The following is a 17,742-nucleotide window of genomic DNA, read 5'->3' as shown; positions in this document are numbered from 1 at the left end:
TGCACTGGCTGGAGGCCCTAGAATGTCCATTCTCTCTCTCTCTTCATATATCTAGCCCCCTCTTTTTTCTTGAGGTAAGGTCTCGCTCTATCTCAGGCTGACCTGGAATTCACTATGGAGTCTTAGGGTAGCCTTGAACTCACAGTGATCCTTCTACCTCGATCCTCCTACCTCTGCCTCCTGAGTGAGGGGATTAAAGGCATGCGCCACCAAGCCCAGCCTAGCCCCTCTTTTTAAAAAACAGCTGGGTGTGGTAGCACATACCTTTAATCCCAGCACTCAGGAGGCAGAGGTAGGAGGATCAGTGTGAGTTCAAGGCCACCCTGAGACAACAAAGTGCATTCCAGGTCAGCCTGGACTAGTGTGATACCCTACCTCAAAAAAAAAAAAAAATTTGGGCTAGAGAGATGGCTTAGTAGTTAAGGCATATGCCCATGAAGCCTAAGAACCCCAGTTCGATTCTCCAGGTCCCACGTAAGCCAGATGTTATATGGAGGTGCATGCATCTATGATGCGCCCAATTCTCACTCTCGCTCTCTCAAATAAATGTATAAAAATAAAATAAGGGCTGGAGAGATGGCTTAGTGGTTAAGCGCTTGCCTGTGAAGCCTAAGGACCCCGGTTCGAGACTTGGTTCCCCAGGTCCCACGTTAGCCAGATGCACAAGGGGGCGCACGCGTCTGGAGTTCGTTTGCAGTGGCTGGAAGCCCTGGCGCGCCCATTCTCTCTATCTCCCTCTGTCTTTCTCTCTGTGTCTGCCGCTCTCAAATAAATTAAAAAAAAAAAATAAAAATAAATAAAAATAAAATAAGCAATCTCTCCAGCCCTCATTTTGTTTTTATTTGGCTTTTGGTTTTGTTGACGATCCAAGCTGGCTTCTAACTTGCTATGTGCCTGAATCTAGCCTTAAACACTTGGCCCAACGGCCTCTCTCTCCCATATCCTGTGATTCCAGACATGCTGTAATACCATAACTGGCAACACTTTATGTGCAAAGAGAGAAAGAGAAGCAGACACACAGAGAGAGAATGGGCACACCAGGGCCTCTAGCCACTGCAAAAAATTTTCAGATGCATGCACCACTTTGTGCACCTGGCTTAATGTGGGTCCTGGGAATTGAACCTGAGTCTTAGGCATTGCAGGCAAGTGTCTTAACAGCTGAACCATATCTCTAGCCCCTTTTCTGTTGTTGTTTTGTTTTTTCAAGGTAGGATCTTGCCCTAGCCAAGGTTGAGCTGGAACTCACTATGCACCTCAGGGTGGCCTCAAACTGACGGCGATCCTGAGCCTCATCCATCCTGTGATTAGAAGAGGTGTGTGCCATTTACACAATGGAGTTCTATTCAGCAGTTAAGAAAAATGAAGTTATGAAATCTGCAGGAAAATGGATGGATCTGGAAAGGATTATACTTAATGAGGTAACCCAGGCCAAAAAAGCCAAATGTCACATGTTCTCTCTCTCATATGTGGATCCTAGCTACAAATGACTGGACTTCTGTGTGAGTAAGAAGAAAATTCAGTAGCAAAGACCAGTAAGCTAGAAAGGAGACATAAATGGAATAGAAAGGGGTGAGGGACTTAATAGGATGATATTGTATATATGTAAGTAGAAGAACAGAGCAATGGGGGTGAAAAGGCCTAAGCAAGGTCAGGGGAAGAAATTGGGTAAAGGAAAGGTGGAGGGAGGGCCACTCAAAATCTAAGAGGATATAAACAAGTCATATGGAAACCTACTTTTTTGGACAATGAAACACACAGGAGCCATAGATTGTTACTAGAAATTTTTCAGTGCCAGGAATGATAGCCAAGGAGATCCCTGATGCCCCCAAAACATTACAGGCCATTGCTGAGGCCCTTGGTTTTCCACCAAGAATAGATGGTAAGACCCTATTGTTGAAGACTCCACATACTTGGGCTGCAAGGCCAATGAGAAATCCTGCTGGAGCTGAGCTGGAGACCAGCTGACAGAAAGCTAGAAAAAGCTATGCTGCATGAAGTTCAATGGGAGAGAGAAATCACCAGTGAAGATACTCAACAGTAGACACTGCCAGCCTTATATTTTACCAGCCAGGCCAAATGAGCCAAAGATGTGCAATAGTGGTCTGACATGGTGGAAACCAGCTGCCCTCTAACTGGACTGGAGGCCTGCTCCATGGGAGGGAATACATCCCTGATACTAAAAACCCAAAACAGTCATAAGCCCTAGGGGTGTAATGTCTGCTGCTGTCTGGCTAAATGTATATACTATGCTCGTCAAACTGCTCAGTACTTCTCTTAATGTTCATACCCATATATTAATGCTACTCTCACTTTTGGTAGAGAATTTTCTCTTTTCAGATGGCAGTGACCTTGGGATGACTCAGAAGGCACCATGGTGCTGAGCAGTGACAGGAGTGCTGAGCACAGAAATATCTCTATCACACCTTCCATGCCTCAGGGTCCATTGTGGAAGAGGTGGCAGAAAGAATGTAAGGGCCAGGCTGGAGGGGGATGGTTTAGCGATTAAGGCATTTGCCTGTAAAGCCAAAGGAACCAGGTTCAATTCCCCAGGATCCACATTAGCCAGATGCACAAGGGGGCACAAGCATCTGGAGTTCGTTTGTAGTGGCTGGAGGCCCTGATGCACCCATTCTCTCTGTCTCTTTCTCTCCCTCTTTCTGTCAAATAAACAAATAATTAAAAAAAAAAAAAAAAAAGAATGATAAGAGCCAAAGGAAAGGTAGGACTCCTTACAACATGCCCCTCCAGACACAAAATGGCCTGGATATCCATGACCTCACAGTGCCTGACACTACCTACACAAGACCGTCATAATAGGAGGAAAAGATTATGACATCAAAATAAAAGGGAGACCCATTGAGAGGGGGAAGGGATATGATGGAAAGTGGCATTCCAAAGGGGGATGTGGGGGAAGGGAGGGAATTACCATGGGATACTTTTTACAATTATGGAAGTTGTCAATATAAATAAATAAATAAGGCATGTGCCACTACATCTGGCTTTTGGCAGCACTTTTTACCTTTTTTTGTTGTTTTTTCAAGGCAGGGTCCCACTCCAGCTCTGGAGTAGTCTCAGGGTGGCTTCAAACTCATGGTGATTCTCCTACCTCTGCTGCCCAAGTGCTGGGGTTAAGGGCATGGGCCACCACGCCCCGCTGTACCTTTTACTTTTGATCAAACTCAAAGCTTTTAAACAGGGCAAGAGAGATGCCCCAGTGAAAACTGCTGCCACTCAAGCTGAAGCTCCTGAGTTCGATCCCCAGACCCTACATAAAAAGTCAACACTAAGCTTAGGCTAGAGCGAGAACCTACCTCAAAACACAAAGAAAGCAAGCCAACACCAACGCTGACAGTGAGATGAGACAGAGAAGGGGGAATTTCTCAGAAGCTCAAGGTGATCCCAGAAAAGAAGAGCAGGAGAATCTAGAGCTAGAAACCCAAAGCACCCCAAAATTTCCTGTGCTCCACAACATGGGGAGGAAAGTTCATGCCCACAGGAACATGTGTGTGTGAGAATGTGGCACAAACAATATTTTTTAAAAATAATTTTTTATTTTTACTTATTTATTTGAGAGTGTCAGACAGGAGCGCACACATCTGGAGTTCATTTGCAGTGGCTAGAGGCCTTGATGCACCCATTCTCTGTCTCATCTTGCAAATAAATAAGTAAACAAATAAATTTATTTTTTTGTTAAGTGGAGGGGCTGGAGAGATAGCTTAGTGTTAATGTCATTTGCGTGGAAAGCATAAGGATCCAGGTTTAGTTCCCCAGTACCTACGTAAAGCCAGATGCACTGGGTGGCACATGCATCTGGAGTGCATTTGCAATGGCTAGAAGCCCTGGCATGCCTATTCTCTCTCTTTAGCTCTGTCTGCCAGTCTCTCTTTCTAATAAATAAATTAAAAAAATAAAAGAGCCAGGTGTGGTGGTGCATACCTTTAATCCCAGCATTTGGGAGGTAGAGCTAGGAGGATTCCTGTGAGTTCCAGGTCAGCCTGGACTAGATACCCTACCTCAAAAGAACTAAAAGAGGAAAAAAGACAGCTGGGCATGGTGGTGCACACTTTTAATCCCAGCACTCGTGAGTTGGAGGCCACCCTGAGACTACATAGTGAATTCCATTTCAGCTTGGACTAGATCGAGACCCTACCTCAGAAAAAAAGAAAGGAAGACATAAAGAGAAAGTAACATGATACTGGTGAGAAATGATTGAAGAAAGAAGCACGAGTCTCAGCAGATGACTGTCCGCAGCACAGGCTGTCTCCCAGCCCCAGAGTATTAATTCACTCACCTCCTGAGGTAGAGTGAGGGACGGTCTCTTTTTCAACTCCTCGCATTTCCTCTTCTTACAGATCTGATGGCTGTTCTTCCGGTTCCTGCAATAGGTACATTCACCACAGTTGGTCTTCTGCTGACAAGGCACACAGACCCCACATCGCTTGCGTTTCTTCTTTTCCAAGGTGGGTAAGGTTGTGTGGGAAGAGGAAGAGGTGGCACTGGCAAGTGACGCTGAGGTAGACACCTCTGTGGTGTTGACGATGCCAGCTGAGCTGGTCACACTGAGCTGGGAGCTCTCTCCTCCTGGGTTGCTGGGATCCGCCTGGGGGAGCTGGGAAACACCCAGGGGATCTTGGAGGAGGCCACTCCCAGGGCCAAATGTGAACTCCTGAGTATTGGCTGGGAGAAGGCTTGCATTGCAGACTTGTACCTCATCTTCAGAGTTGCTTGGAATTATTCCTGGAGGTATGGAGCTCAGCTCTGAGTCTGATTGAGGAGTGTGTCCTGAGCCCAGTGGCAAAATTGGCATAGCACCTTGGACCTCAAGTCCGTATGGTGTGGGATTCCGGGACTCGGGCCAGTTGGGAGGAATAGTGTAGGTAGTTATTATGTTTGGTGGAATAGCAAGGAAGGCGGGTATGCTGGGGGGAGCAGCAACGGCCACTCCAAAGATCTCCTGTTGGTTTAGCATAGTACCAAAGACTTCTCCTTGGACTGGAATAGCCCCAGGAACCTCTGGTGGGACTGGGACCTCACCATGAACGCCAGCACCAGAAAAACCCCACGGATGTGGGAGAGCACTCAAGGCCTGTCCTAGGACAGAGGTGGTATCAGGAAGTTCCCCTGGATCTGGGGGAGCTTGGAGGATTTCTTGGGGCGCTAGTGTGGAACCGAGGGTGTCTGGCAGTGTGCCTGCCAGGAGGAGCTTGATCAGATTGGTAGGATATACGGACCCCCCGATAGACACACAGTTGCTAAGGTCCAGTTCAGGCACAGCCATATTAAAAGTGGGGGTGGGGAAGTAGAGAGGCTCACTCTGCATGGCATCCGAGCAAGAGTCAGAGAGCTGAAGAGATTCCACTCGGGAGCCCAAGTCTTCTAACTGAAGGCCAGGGTTTCTTTGATGCGTGACTTCAGGGAGGACAACCTGGGCCAAAGGAGCGCATGCCGCGGCCTGGGCAAACAGTCGAGGGGGACTGCAGACATCACCACCTGTCTGCTCGGGAAACAGTAGTCCTGCAGTAGAGGGTGTCCCTTCCAGTGGCCCAGAAAGGATCTCTGTGACAGGAGCAGCACACAAGGGGACACTGACTTTGGCATCTTCTACCATTTGAGGGCCAGACTGGGGTGCCTCTTTGTTCTCCCCTGTATTTAAAGATGCGTTCTGTACACTAACGAGGTTCTCCATCTCTGGGGAAGTGAGAAAGGCTTGGTTTGGGTCCAAATCATTTTCTGAATGCTTTTCTCCCTTATCATCAAATGTCATATTATCACACTGGTGGTGTTTTTCTAAAGTTTTAGAAGGTGGAACTTTCTTGGCTTTGGCTATGACCACTGGAGGTTGGGAGAGGCGCCTGCTAAGAGAGGTCCTGCGGAGAGCCATGGTAAACCCATTACAAGTCAGGGACTCCGGATTCTGGAAAAGGATGTCAGTCCTGTCCCGACTCAAGCGGGCGGCCCCCGCTCTTGTCAGAAGGCTTCTGGCTGGCATAGGTGGCTTGGGATCGGGTTTCCTCTTAACATCTCTTTCTTGTATTAATTGTTTCAGTTTTCTAGGGCTCAAAGTCTTCCCCGGCGTCACATGTCTGGTGGCTGGCTTTGATACCTTCTTCACTTGGCTGTTTTGATTGTTGTTTAGTTCTTCCTTCCTGACTAGTTTGGAAGGCTTTGTGTGGCGGGACCGAGACATAGCTACAGAGTAGGAAGAAATAAAAGGGCTTGAAAACCAGAGTCATGGGTCCTTTGGAACGTCTCACTTCTCAGGAGAATCTGGATGTCTTGTCAGCTCTGTCACATAAGGTTTTGGTCTGAAATAAAAAAACAAACAAAAATATTAGTGAGGATTTTTTCTATGTATATTCCTACGTGAAATATTCATTATAAATTATTAAATAAAAGTAATCGGGCTGGAGACATGGCTCAATAGTTGAGGCCCTTGCCTGCAAAGCCTATTCCTCAGTGCCCACGTAAACCAGGTACACACGGTGGCACAAGCATCTGGAGTTTGTTTGCAGTGGCTGGAGGTCCTGAAGCAACCATTCTCTCCTTCACCCTATCTGCTTCTCTCTCTCTCTCAAATAAATTTAAAAAAAAAAATTTTTTTTAAAGTAGAGAATTTAGCTGGGCATGGTGGCCCATGCCTTTAATCCTAACGTTCAGGAGGCAGAGGTAGGAGGATCCCCATGAGCTCGAGGCCACACTAAGACTATATAATTAATTCCAGGGGTGCCTGGGCCAGAGTGAGACCCTACCTCAAAAAAAGAACAAAAAAAAAAATGTTCTAGGGCTGGAGAGATGGCTTAGCGGTTAAGCGCTTGTCTGTGAAGCCTAAGGACCCCAGTTTAAGGCTCGGTTCCCCAGGTCCCACGTTAGCCAGATGCACAAGGGGGCGCACGCGTCTGGAGTTCGTTTGCAGAGGCTGGAAGCCCTGGCGCGCCCATTCTTTCTCTCTCCCTCTATCTGTCTTTCTGTCTGTGTCTGTCGCTCTCAAATAAATAAATAAATTTAAAAAGTTTAAAAAAAAAATGTTCTAGACCAGCCTGGGTTACAAACATATGAAGACCCTGTTTCAAGAGGAAAAACAAGCCGGTATGATGGTGCATGCCTTTGATCCCAGCATTTGGGAGGCAGAGGGAAGAGGATTGCTGTGAGTTCAAGGCAGGCCTGAAAATACATAGTGAATTCCAGGTCAGCCTAGGGTAGAGGGAGACCGTATCTCAAAACAAAACAAAACATGCCAGGTATAGTGGCATGCCTGCAATCCCAGCACTTGGGAGGAAGAGATAGGCTGATCCCTGGAACTCCCTAGTCAGCCAGTATAGCCTGAATGAGTAAAATCCATGGACAGTGAAACCCTATCCCAAAACAGGTAGATCATGCCTAAGGAATGACACCTCTGAGCACATGTGTACCTGCACACACACAAAAACACACATGTATGTGTGTGCACATGCATACACACAAAAAAGAAATCATTGGGAGGTAGGAGGATTAAAACCAAGTTCAAGCCAAGGCCACATAAAAAAAAAAAACCCATATCCTGTAGCCAAAGATGACCTTAAAGTTCTAGTCCTTGGGCCTCCTCCAACCTCCCAGGTACATGTTACCATGTCCAGTTGATGCACCGGTATGGATTGATCACAGGGCCTCATGCTTACTGGGCAGGAACTCTACCAACAAAGCTGGTATCTCTGGCCCCCAATGAAAGAGTATATAGTGAGTTCCAGGTCAACCTGGGCTAGAGCAAGACCCTACTTTGAAAAACTGAAAACCAAGTTTAAAAAAAAAATCACAAATAAATAAGCATGAACAGGGCATGGTGGTGCACACCTTTAATCCTAGCACTCAGAAGGCAGAGGTAGAAGGACTGCTGTGAATTTGAGGCCAGCCTTGGAATATAGAGTGAGTTCCCAGTCAGCTTGGGCTAGATAGAATGAGACCTTACCTGAGTTTAAAAAAAAACAAATAAATAAAAAGAGAACATGAATGGTATGGTGACTCACATCTGTAAATTCCAAAACCAGGTAAGGTTAATATATGAGCATCTAGCTGGGCACGGTGGCGCACGCCTTTAATCCCAGCACTTGGGAGGCAGAGGTAGGAGGATCGCCATGAGTTCGAGGCCACCCTGAGACTACAGAGTTAATTCCAGGTCAGCCTGGACCAGAGTGAGACCCTACCTCGAAAAACCAAAAAAAAATATATGAGGATCGCTGTGAATTCATGACCACCCTAGGTTACAGAGTGAGTTTCAGGCAGGTCAGCTTGGGCTAGAACCCTGCTGAGAGAGTGGTCACCAAGTACCATCACCAATATTCTTTGAGTATCAGATTGCCTATTCTGACCCAAAATAAGACAAAGCTATGGCCGAGCGTAGTGGTACATGCCTTTAATCCCAGCACTCAGGAGGCAGAGGTAGGAGGATTGCCATGGGTTCGAGGGCACCCTCAGATTACAGAGTGAATTCCAGGTCAGCCTGGGCTAGAGTGAAACCCTACCTCAAAAAACCAATAAATAAACAAATAAAGACTAATCTATGAACCTAGGTGCATTCATTGATACACCTCTGTTATCCCAGGTTCTCTGAAAGCTGAAATAGGAGGATAGCTTCTGCCAAGAGGAGTTCAATATAGGGAAGACACCATCTGGAAAGGAGGAGAGGGATGGGACAGAGGGACAGGAAGTGGCTAAAATAGGAGGATCATCAAGACTAAAGGTCAACCTGGGTGTGGTACATGCCTTTAATACCTTGAAAAGAAAAGAAAAAAAAAAAGGTTTAAAGGCCAGACTGGGCTATATGGTCATTGTCTCAGAGAAAACAAAATAATCAAATAAATAAGTAAATTAATGAAGGCTGATCTGGGCACTGGACATAGTGGCACAGACCCATCCATAATCCCAGGGCTCAGAAAGCAGAGGCATGAAGATAAGGAATTCAAGGCCAGCCTGGGCTACACAGGGAGTTAGAGGCCAACCTGAGACTCAGCTACATAGAGAGTTCAAGGCCAACCTGACTACATGGAACCTAGCTCACTTTGTCTTAGTGCTACTAACATTCTCTGGGCAGAAAATAAAACTGAAGCCAGGAATGGTGGCACACTCCTTTAATCCCAGCACTCAGGAGGCAGAGGTAGGAGGATCACCATGAGTTCGAGGTCACCCTGAGACTCCATAGTGAATTCCAGGTCACCCTGGGTAGAGCAAGACCCTACCTTGAGGGGAAAAAAAAAACCACACACACACACAAAACACTCACACACACACACACAACTGAACTAAGTGACTTTTTTTTTCCTTTGGTTTTTTGAGTTGGGTTTCATTCTAGCTCAGGCTGACCTGGAATTCCCTCTGTAGTCTGTGGTTCTACCTCTGCCTCCCAAATGCTGGGATTAAAGGCGTGCGTCACCACGCCCAAAGTGAGAAGTCTTTCAATAAGAGTTTATTTATTTGTTATTGTTGAGGCAGGGTCGCTTTTTTTTTTTTTTTTTTTTTTTTTTGGTTTTTCAAGGTAGGGTCTCACTCTGGCCCAGACTGACCTGGAATTCACTATGGAGTCTCAGAGTGGCCTTGAACTCATGGCGATCCTCCTACCTCTGCCTCCCGAGTGCTGGGATTAAAGGCGTGCACCACTACGCCCGGCGGCAGGGTCGCTTTTACTGTAGCCCAACTTGGCTTTGAACTCAATGATTCTTCTCTCCTACCTCAGACTCCCAGAGTGATGGGATTGTAGGCATGAGCTGCCACCAAACCAAAGTAACTTTGTTTTATTATTATTATTATTTTGGTTTTTCAAATTAGTGTCTCACTCTAGCCAAGGCTGACCTGGAATTCACTGTGTAGTCTCAGGGTGGCCTCGAATTCAAGGTGATCCTCCAACCTCTCCCTCCCACATGCTGAGATTAAAGGTGTGCACCACCAGCCCGGCTTGTTTTATTTTTTTGTGAGACAGGTTCTCACTGTAGCCCAGGCTGACCTGGAACTTCTTCTGTAGCCCTAGTCTGGCCTCAAACTCATGGCAATCCTATCAGTGCTGAGTGCTGGGATTGAAGGTGCAGCTCTCTGAGCCTAGTTTTGTTTTGTGTTTTTCTTTCTTCGTCTTCAGTACTAGGGATTGAACATCGGGCACCTAACATCTTAGAGAAGCACTCTTCCGCAGAGTTATACCCCAGTCCTATAAACCCAGCATAAAGAGGCTGACATAGGAGCATCGCCAAGTTTCAGGCTAGACTGGACTACAGAGTGAGTTCCAAGTCAGTGTGGGCCCGAGTGAAACGCTGCAAGTTCTAATGTTGCCTCTCCCACTTCAATACCTTCTCCTTCAGGATCCCTCAAGTCCCTGCGGCAAGAAGTGACATTACTGATGGAGTCATCAGATCACCTGACAACTCAAAATCCGCCTGCATTCCTTCCCACTACCAGTAGTGTCCAAAAGGTGACGTTGAACCAGGTGTGGTGACGCACACCTTTAATCCTAGCAGAGTATCACCGTGAGTTCGAGACCACCGTGAGACTACATAATGAATTCCAGATCAGCCTGGGCTACAGTGAAACTCTACCAAAAAAAAAAAAAAAAAGTGACCTTGCATTCTTACAGCTGCTTGCAAAAAAGACCACAGTTTCATAGTCTCCATTCAACTTAATACAACTTAAGGGCTTTTTCCCTTGTCCGAGAAAAATAAGACAATATTTCTTTGAAAAAGACACTCCCTGACCCAGTTTCCTTCCGCGTGCAGTTCCTAGATAGTTTCTAGCACAGGAAGTGTGAAAGCACTCGGCAAAGGGGAAGGCCGTTCAGGGAAACTCCCTAGAATGCCAGAAGATTTAGTCAAAGCTCCTTCCATATGTAAAATACTCCAGACGCCCAGCAGAGAGAGGGGGGTGTGCTTGAAGGGCCCACAGGGAAGGATAAAATGGAGATAGAATTGTGTGCCCAAAGACAGAAAGACAAAACACATTAGAAGGAAGCACAGGAAAAAGTGAAAAGGGAAAAAAAAATAGTTTAGCAGGAGAAAAGATAAAAAGCCAAAAGAAGGAGAATAGGCACTTGGCTTGTACTTATCATGTAAGAAAATAAAAAGCTAACAGGGAAAAGAGAAAAAAAAAAACAAAGAATCAAAAGACTGTTTCCTTAAAAGGCCAAAGAGAGAGAAGAAAAAAAAGAAAGAAATTTAGGGTGCCAGGAAGGAAAGATGAACACCAGGTGGGGGAGGGGAAGAAACCAGATTAAAAAAAGATTGGAGAAGGAGAAACAAAGGAGAGAAACAGTGGAAGTCCAAACCTCTGACCCACCCCTTCTGGGAAAGCCAGAGCAATAGTTAACTCATTAAAATGGTAAGTGGTAGTCCCACACTTGTTAAATCCAGCCCACTAACCTGCAAAGGGACACTGAACGCAGTTTCCCACATATCTGAATCTGAAGTTTAAGCCAAATTTAACACCTGTTAAAACCCTAATCAAAATCTCTTAATTGTGGAAAACAGGGACATGGGCTATACTTTCTGCAGTCAGTAACTCTCTATCTATCTATATTTGTTTTGTTTTTTAAGGTAGGGTCTCACTCTAGCCAGGCTGACCTGGAATTAACTATGTAGTCTCAGGGTGGCCTCGAACTCACGGCCAGTCTCCTAACTCTGCCTCCCAAATGCTGGGATTAAAGGCGAGCGCCACCACACCCGGTCAGTCAATAACTATAAGGAAGAGGAATTGCCACAAATCGACAGGCCATCCTGAGCTAGAGTGAGTTCTAGGTCAGCCTGGACTAGATGGATCCCCTGTTGTAAAGTCTTAAAAAGAAAACAAAACAAACAACAACAAAAATCAGGCTCTCTAGTCACAGGATAGCTTGTGTTCTAGACCAGCCTGGGCAAGAGGGAGACTCTACCTCGAAAAAACAAACGAACAAACAAAAAATGCCAAACATGAAACATCAAAACCCAGGAAACATCAAAAATAGTTTAACCTGGGTCTTCTAGCCCTTGGATTATTATAATAGCCCAGCTGCTTTTGAATTATAACTCAGAAAGCGTTAACTTTTCTTTCTTCTCTTTCTCTTGTTTGGCAACCGGAGAAAATATCAGGCATACTTGCCCCGATTCTTTCGGACTTTCAATTTTTTTTTTCTCAACAAATGTTTTCTGATTTACTTGCAAAATAATAGTCGTAGCGTTATAATAATAATAAAATAATCCAAGCGTTAAGCACCTATCTACAGGAACCGCGCTCCTCACCTTTCCCTCAATTGTCCATGAATTCCTAATACGCACCAAACAACTCGTTCTACCGGGTTAGGAAGCGCTCTTCCCAAATGGTTTTAGTATGGCTAGACACTAAGGAGACGAATGCCTTCATTTAATATTATTTGGGGTGGGACGATTTGCTCCCCAGCACCTCGGATCACCGCATCCCTGGTGGGCAGCGCGGCTAGCCCCAGAGCCCGAGGCGGGGAGATAATGTTTCCTCGCTCCAGGGCTCCAGGGCCTGGAAGCAGGTTTGTAACATTTTTTCACTAAGGACGGGCAATTACGCAGTTGATTTAGGGTCTGCGCGGGGACCGGGGAGGAGGGGAAGAGGCTCGAGGTGGGCTCCTCACGGAGGGCGAGCTGGGGGGCGGGGTGCGGATCCGGCTCGGCCCGCAGCGTTATCTGTCCCCTAGGAGACGCACGCGTTTTCCCTGGGTCCTAAATGCCGCACGTGGGTGCCCGCTGCCCGTGGAAAGGTGACCCGAGCCCGCGGGTTCTCCCCCAGCCCTTCGGCCGGACGACCAAGTCGGGCGAAAGCGAGGAGGAGAAAGATGTTTTAAAATAAAATAAACCTCCCCGGCTCTGCGGAATGGGTGGCCCCCGAAGCCCTGGGGCGGGGATCTATGGCTCACGTGCTGCCCGCCGGGTCCCCCAGGTCCCAGCTGCGCTCCGAGAACCTCCGGCCCTAGGGGCCCCGCGCCAGGATCCCGCCCGAGGTGGGGCAGATGTGGCTACAGCGCCACTCCCTCCTAGGGCTACCTGGTGACACGCAAAAGATTTCCTTTCTTTCTTTTTCTTCAGCTTGAGGATTTTTTAAATTTAATTTATTTGAGAGAGAGAGGGAGAATGGGCACGCCAAGTCCTCCAGCCACTGCAAACACATGTGCCACCTTGTGCAGCTGGCTTACATGGGCACTGGAGACTCAAACCAGGCTCCTTAGACTTCACAGGAAAATGCCTTAATCACGAAGCCATCTCTCCAGCCCCAGTTTCAGGATTTGACTATGTTAACTTTTTAAAATTTAATTTATATATTTTTTATTGACGACCTCCATAATTGTAGACAATGACTCAAGGTAATTCCCTTCGCCACTTTTTTTTTTTTTTTTTTTTTTTTGAGACCGGGTCTCACTGTAGCCCAGCTGACCTGGAATTAACTCTGTATTCTCAGGCTGCCCTCGAACTCACAGTGATCCCCCTACCTCTGCCTCCCAAGTGCTGGGATTAAAGGCATGAGCCACCACGTCCGGCTCTGAAGATTTTCTTTAAAAGCCATTTGAAGGCCGGAGTGTTGTTGGCTGGAACCTATCATCCCAACATGCGGGAGGAGGGCCGCCGGGAGTCCCGAGTTCAAAGCCAGCCTGGGCCAAAGTGAGACTATGCCTCAAAAAAAAAAAAAAAAAAAGCCTTAATATGACAGAACATGCCTCCCTTCCCTGAAGGATCCCTTCGTCCCAGAGCCCCATCCACACGGTGGACTCCAGACAGTCACCCCCTCCTGCCCGCGGCCGCGTCCCCCGTCCATTCCGAGAGGGGGGCGCCAATCCGCAGAAGGGAAGATGGGGGAAAGAAGCGGGGACCTCGCCTGTGCGGGACGTCCCAGCTCGCAACTTGCACAAACTCCCCCAAGCCACACTTACGGTTCCCCTTACCTAGCCCGATTTCCAGCCGATCTCGGGGTGGGGAGTGAGGTTCATGGGTCCCGGCTGCCCCCCACCCCGCACCACAGCCCGACCTTCCCCCCCAGCCGGGGGCATTGTTTACCACCCGCAACAAAAGCGCCCGGAGCGGCCCGGGAATGAGGGGTTCGCGCGCAGCGGGGGGATGGATGCTCCAGCCGCATCCACCCCGGCCCAGCGCCCCCACTCGGGCCTCGGCGCCGGTCCCCCCTTCCCCTCATCCCGGCCCTCGGCCCCGGCCGAGGACTCACCGCTGGCTGCCTGGGGACCTCGGAGGTAGCGCGCGTCCCGCTCTGCGGTGCAAACTTTGCAAGTGGTGTTGGTCCCAACTTTGCAGCCTGGACCCCGCCGGCAGGCGCAAGGAGTGCTGGCGGGCCCTGGGGTGGTCATTCACCTCGCGGCGGGGTCAGGGCCCCAGCACCCCCCGGGGTGGGCAGCTGCGGCGCAGAGGTCCACGGTGGAGGGACAGGTAGGGCGGCATGACGCGGAAGGTGGCAGCGCGTCCCTGGGGGGCAGACCCGGGGGCACTGGGGACAGCGGCGGCGCGCACAAAGCGGCGCCCGGGCGGAGCGCGCGGCCACTCCCCGCCAGGTCAGCCCCCCGGAGCAGCACCGTCTCTCCAGGACCGACCTCGGGGAGGGTGGCTGGGGCTCAGACGGCGTTGGACCCTGTACCGCCGAGCGACAGGCAAAAAACGCGCTGGATTTCCCTAAACGGGAGCTGGACTCCCTCTAGACCCCTCCTCCTCTCCTCTACCCTCCTCCTTCTTTCTCCCCAAATCCTGCCCCCACTCACCTCCTTTAGCCTTATCTTTTCCTTTTTTTTTTTTTTTTTTTTTTAATTGAGCCTGTGTTTCTAGTTCAGGCTGACCTGAAACTGACTGTATCCCCAGAATGGCCTCGAACTCACAGACCCTCCCACACCTCTGCCCCCTGAGTGCTGGGATTACAGGCAGGCGACACCCTGCCCAAATCTCTCCCTTTTTAAAATATACTTTATTTTTTATTTATTTATTTGAGAGAGGAACAGAGAGAGAAAATGGGCGAGCCAGGGCCTCTAGGAACTGCAAATGAACTCCAGACACATGAGACACCATGTACATCTAGTTTATGTGGGTACTGGGGAATTGAACCTAGGTCCTTAGCTATTTTACTTTTTTAACAAAATTATTTTATTTTCATTTATTTGACAGAGAAAGAAGGAGAGAGAAAGAGAATGGGCACACCAGGCAGCCACTGCAAACGAACTCCAGACGTGCGACAGCCCCCCCCCTTGTGCTTTAGGCTAACGTGGGTCCTGGGGAATCGAACCGAACGCCCATCCTTTGACTTTGCAGGCAAATGCCTTAACCGCTAAGCCATCCGTGCAGCCCAGGTATTTTACTTTGTGAGGTGGGGTTTTGGTAGGTTGCTCAAATTGGACTCCTACTCCCAATCCTGCTGTTTGAAACTCTAGAGTAGGTAAGATATAGAAATGAGCCTTCACCCAGCAACTGCCATATACTTATTTGTTTGTTTCTATTTATTTATTCATTTATTTAGAACCAGGCAGGATGACACCTTCCTATAATCCCAGCAGAGGTAGCAGGATCTGTAAATTCGAGGCCAGCCTGGAATTAGAGTGAGTTCCAGGCCGATTGAGTACCAGGTCAGCCTAGGCCAAAGTGAGACCCTATCTCGAAAATAAACAAAACAAAACCAGGTGTGGTAGCGCATGCTTTTTAATCCCAGCACTTGGGAGGCAGAGGTAGGAGGATTGCTGAGTTCCAGGACACCCTGAGACTCCATAGTGAATTCCAGGTCAGCCTTCACTAGCGTGAGACACTACCTCAAAAAACAAACAACAAAATAGTAGGACTGGAGAGATGACTCAGCCCTTCAGGTACTTGCTGGCAAAGCCAAAGGACCCAGGTTCGGTTCTCCAGGAGCCTTCTACAGTCAAGGGGCAAGCACTGGAGTTCATTTGCAGTGGCAGGAGGCCCTGGCATACCCACGACCTTTGAGGAAATCACCCACTGTATTGAGAAGCCCAACCTGGATCTCCCCACACCCAGGCATGAGGATGGTTTTCCATTGCTCACAACCTAGATACGGCTTGTGGTGTCACTCTCACCTGGCCCTGCTTTTATGCATCTATTAACATTCATTTTAGAGGTCTTCCACACTTCTTTTTTTTCCCCAGGTAGGGTCTCATCTCATTCTAGCTCAGACTGACCTCAAACTCTTGGTGATCCTCTTACCTAAGTGTCCTGAGTGCTGCGATTAAAGGCATGGGCCACCTATCCCGCCCATGCTGAAAACCATTTTTCTCCTGGTGGGTGAGCATGTGCGACCGTGTGCACTTGTGTCACCTTGTATATCTAGCTTACGTGTGACCAGAGAGTCGAATGTGGCTCCTTAGGCTTTGCAGTCAAGTGCCTTAACTGCTAAGCCATCTCTCCAGCCCAACCCTTTAAAAAAAAAATAATAAAGACAAAGTGAAATAGAGAGAATTGGCACACTAGAGCCTCAGCCACTACAATTGAACTCCAGATGATTGTACCACCTACTGGGCCTGTGATTGCCTCACCTTATGTGTCTGCAGCACCCCTTCCCCCCCCCCCTTTTTTTTTTTTTCTTTTTGGTTAGGCTCTCACTCTAACTCAGGCTGTCCTGAAATTCACTATGTAGTCTCAGGGTGATCCTCCTACCTCTGCCTCCCAAGTGCTGGGATTAAAGGCATGTACCACCACACTCAGCCAGCCCACTTTTAAAAACATTTGACTGCCGGGCGTGGTGGCGCACGCCTTTAATCCCAGCACTTGGGAGACAGAGGTAGGAGGATCGCCGTGAGTTCGAGGCCACCCTGAGACTACATAGTTAATTCCAGGTCAGCCTGGGCCAGAGTGAGACCCTACCTCGAAAAACTAAAAAAAAATAAAAAATAAAAAAATAATAATAAAAAATAAAAACATTTGACTAATTTACTTGAGAGAAAGAGGAGGCACAGTGAGAGAGAATTAACACGCCAGGGCCTCCAGCCATTGCAGACAAACTCCAGACACATGTGCCACCTTCTGCATCTAGCTTTATGTGGGTTCTGGGGAATCAAACACCGGTCTTTAGGCTTTGCAGGCAAGTGCCAACTCTTCAGCTCCATCTTGAGTTAGGGTCTGCCTCTAGGTCAGGCTGACCTGGAATAGACTATGGAGTCTAAGGGTGGTCTCGAACTCCCTGCCAGCCTCCTACCTGCCTCTAGAGTGCTGGGATTAAAGGCGTGCGCCACCACAGCCTGCTTAATCCTCTGTGTGTGTGTTTTTAAGAAACCTTTATTTTACCTTTTAAAATATATTTTATTTATTTATTTGAGAAAGGAAAAAGGCAGAGAGAGAAAGAGAATGGGCACCCAGGGTGGCCTCCAACCACCTCAAAGGAACTCCAGACACGTGTACCCCTTGTGCATCTGGTTTACGTGGGTCCTGGAGAATCGAACTGGGATCCTGTGTCTTTGCAGAAAACGCCTCAATGACTAAGCCATCTCTCCAGCCCTATTTTATTTTATTTACAAAAAAAAATTTTTTTTAAATCCGAGAGCGACAGACACAGAGAGAAAGACAAATAGAGGGAGAGAGAGAGAATGGGCGCGCCAGGGCTTCCAGCCTCTGCAAACAAACTCCAGACGCGTGCACCCCCTTGTGCATCTGGCTAACATGGGACCTGGGGAACCGAGCCTCGAACCGGGGTACTTAGGCTTCACAGGCAAGCGCTTAACCGCTAAGCCATCTCCAGCCCTTTCATTTTATTTTTTAAGAGAGAGAGAATGGGTGCACCAGAGCCTTTTAGCCACTG

At 48.0% G+C, this 17,742-nt stretch overlaps 1 protein-coding gene across 2 annotated transcripts in view; it reads right to left on the bottom strand.

Annotated features, from left to right (window-relative positions):
- The window catches only part of Tet1 (tet methylcytosine dioxygenase 1), an 88,863-nt gene extending 74,576 nt beyond the window's left edge, over positions 1-14,287 (bottom strand). For both annotated transcript variants that reach the window (XM_045137286.1, XM_045137287.1), the window contains exons 1-2: positions 14,167-14,287; positions 4,292-6,305 (exon numbers count right to left, since the gene is read on the bottom strand). In XM_045137286.1, the coding sequence (XP_044993221.1) occupies positions 4,292-6,187 (1,896 nt within the window). In that variant the 5' untranslated portion in view covers positions 6,188-6,305; positions 14,167-14,287. The remainder of the gene's footprint in view (positions 1-4,291; positions 6,306-14,166) is intronic.
- Between the last annotated feature and the right edge of the window lie 3,455 nt (positions 14,288-17,742).

This window comes from Jaculus jaculus, chromosome 18 (assembly GCF_020740685.1).
Source record: "Jaculus jaculus isolate mJacJac1 chromosome 18, mJacJac1.mat.Y.cur, whole genome shotgun sequence".
Taxonomy (NCBI): domain Eukaryota; kingdom Metazoa; phylum Chordata; class Mammalia; order Rodentia; family Dipodidae; genus Jaculus; species Jaculus jaculus.
The sequence above is the reverse complement of the archived record's forward strand: the minus strand, read 5'-3'. Positions and strand labels throughout refer to the sequence as shown.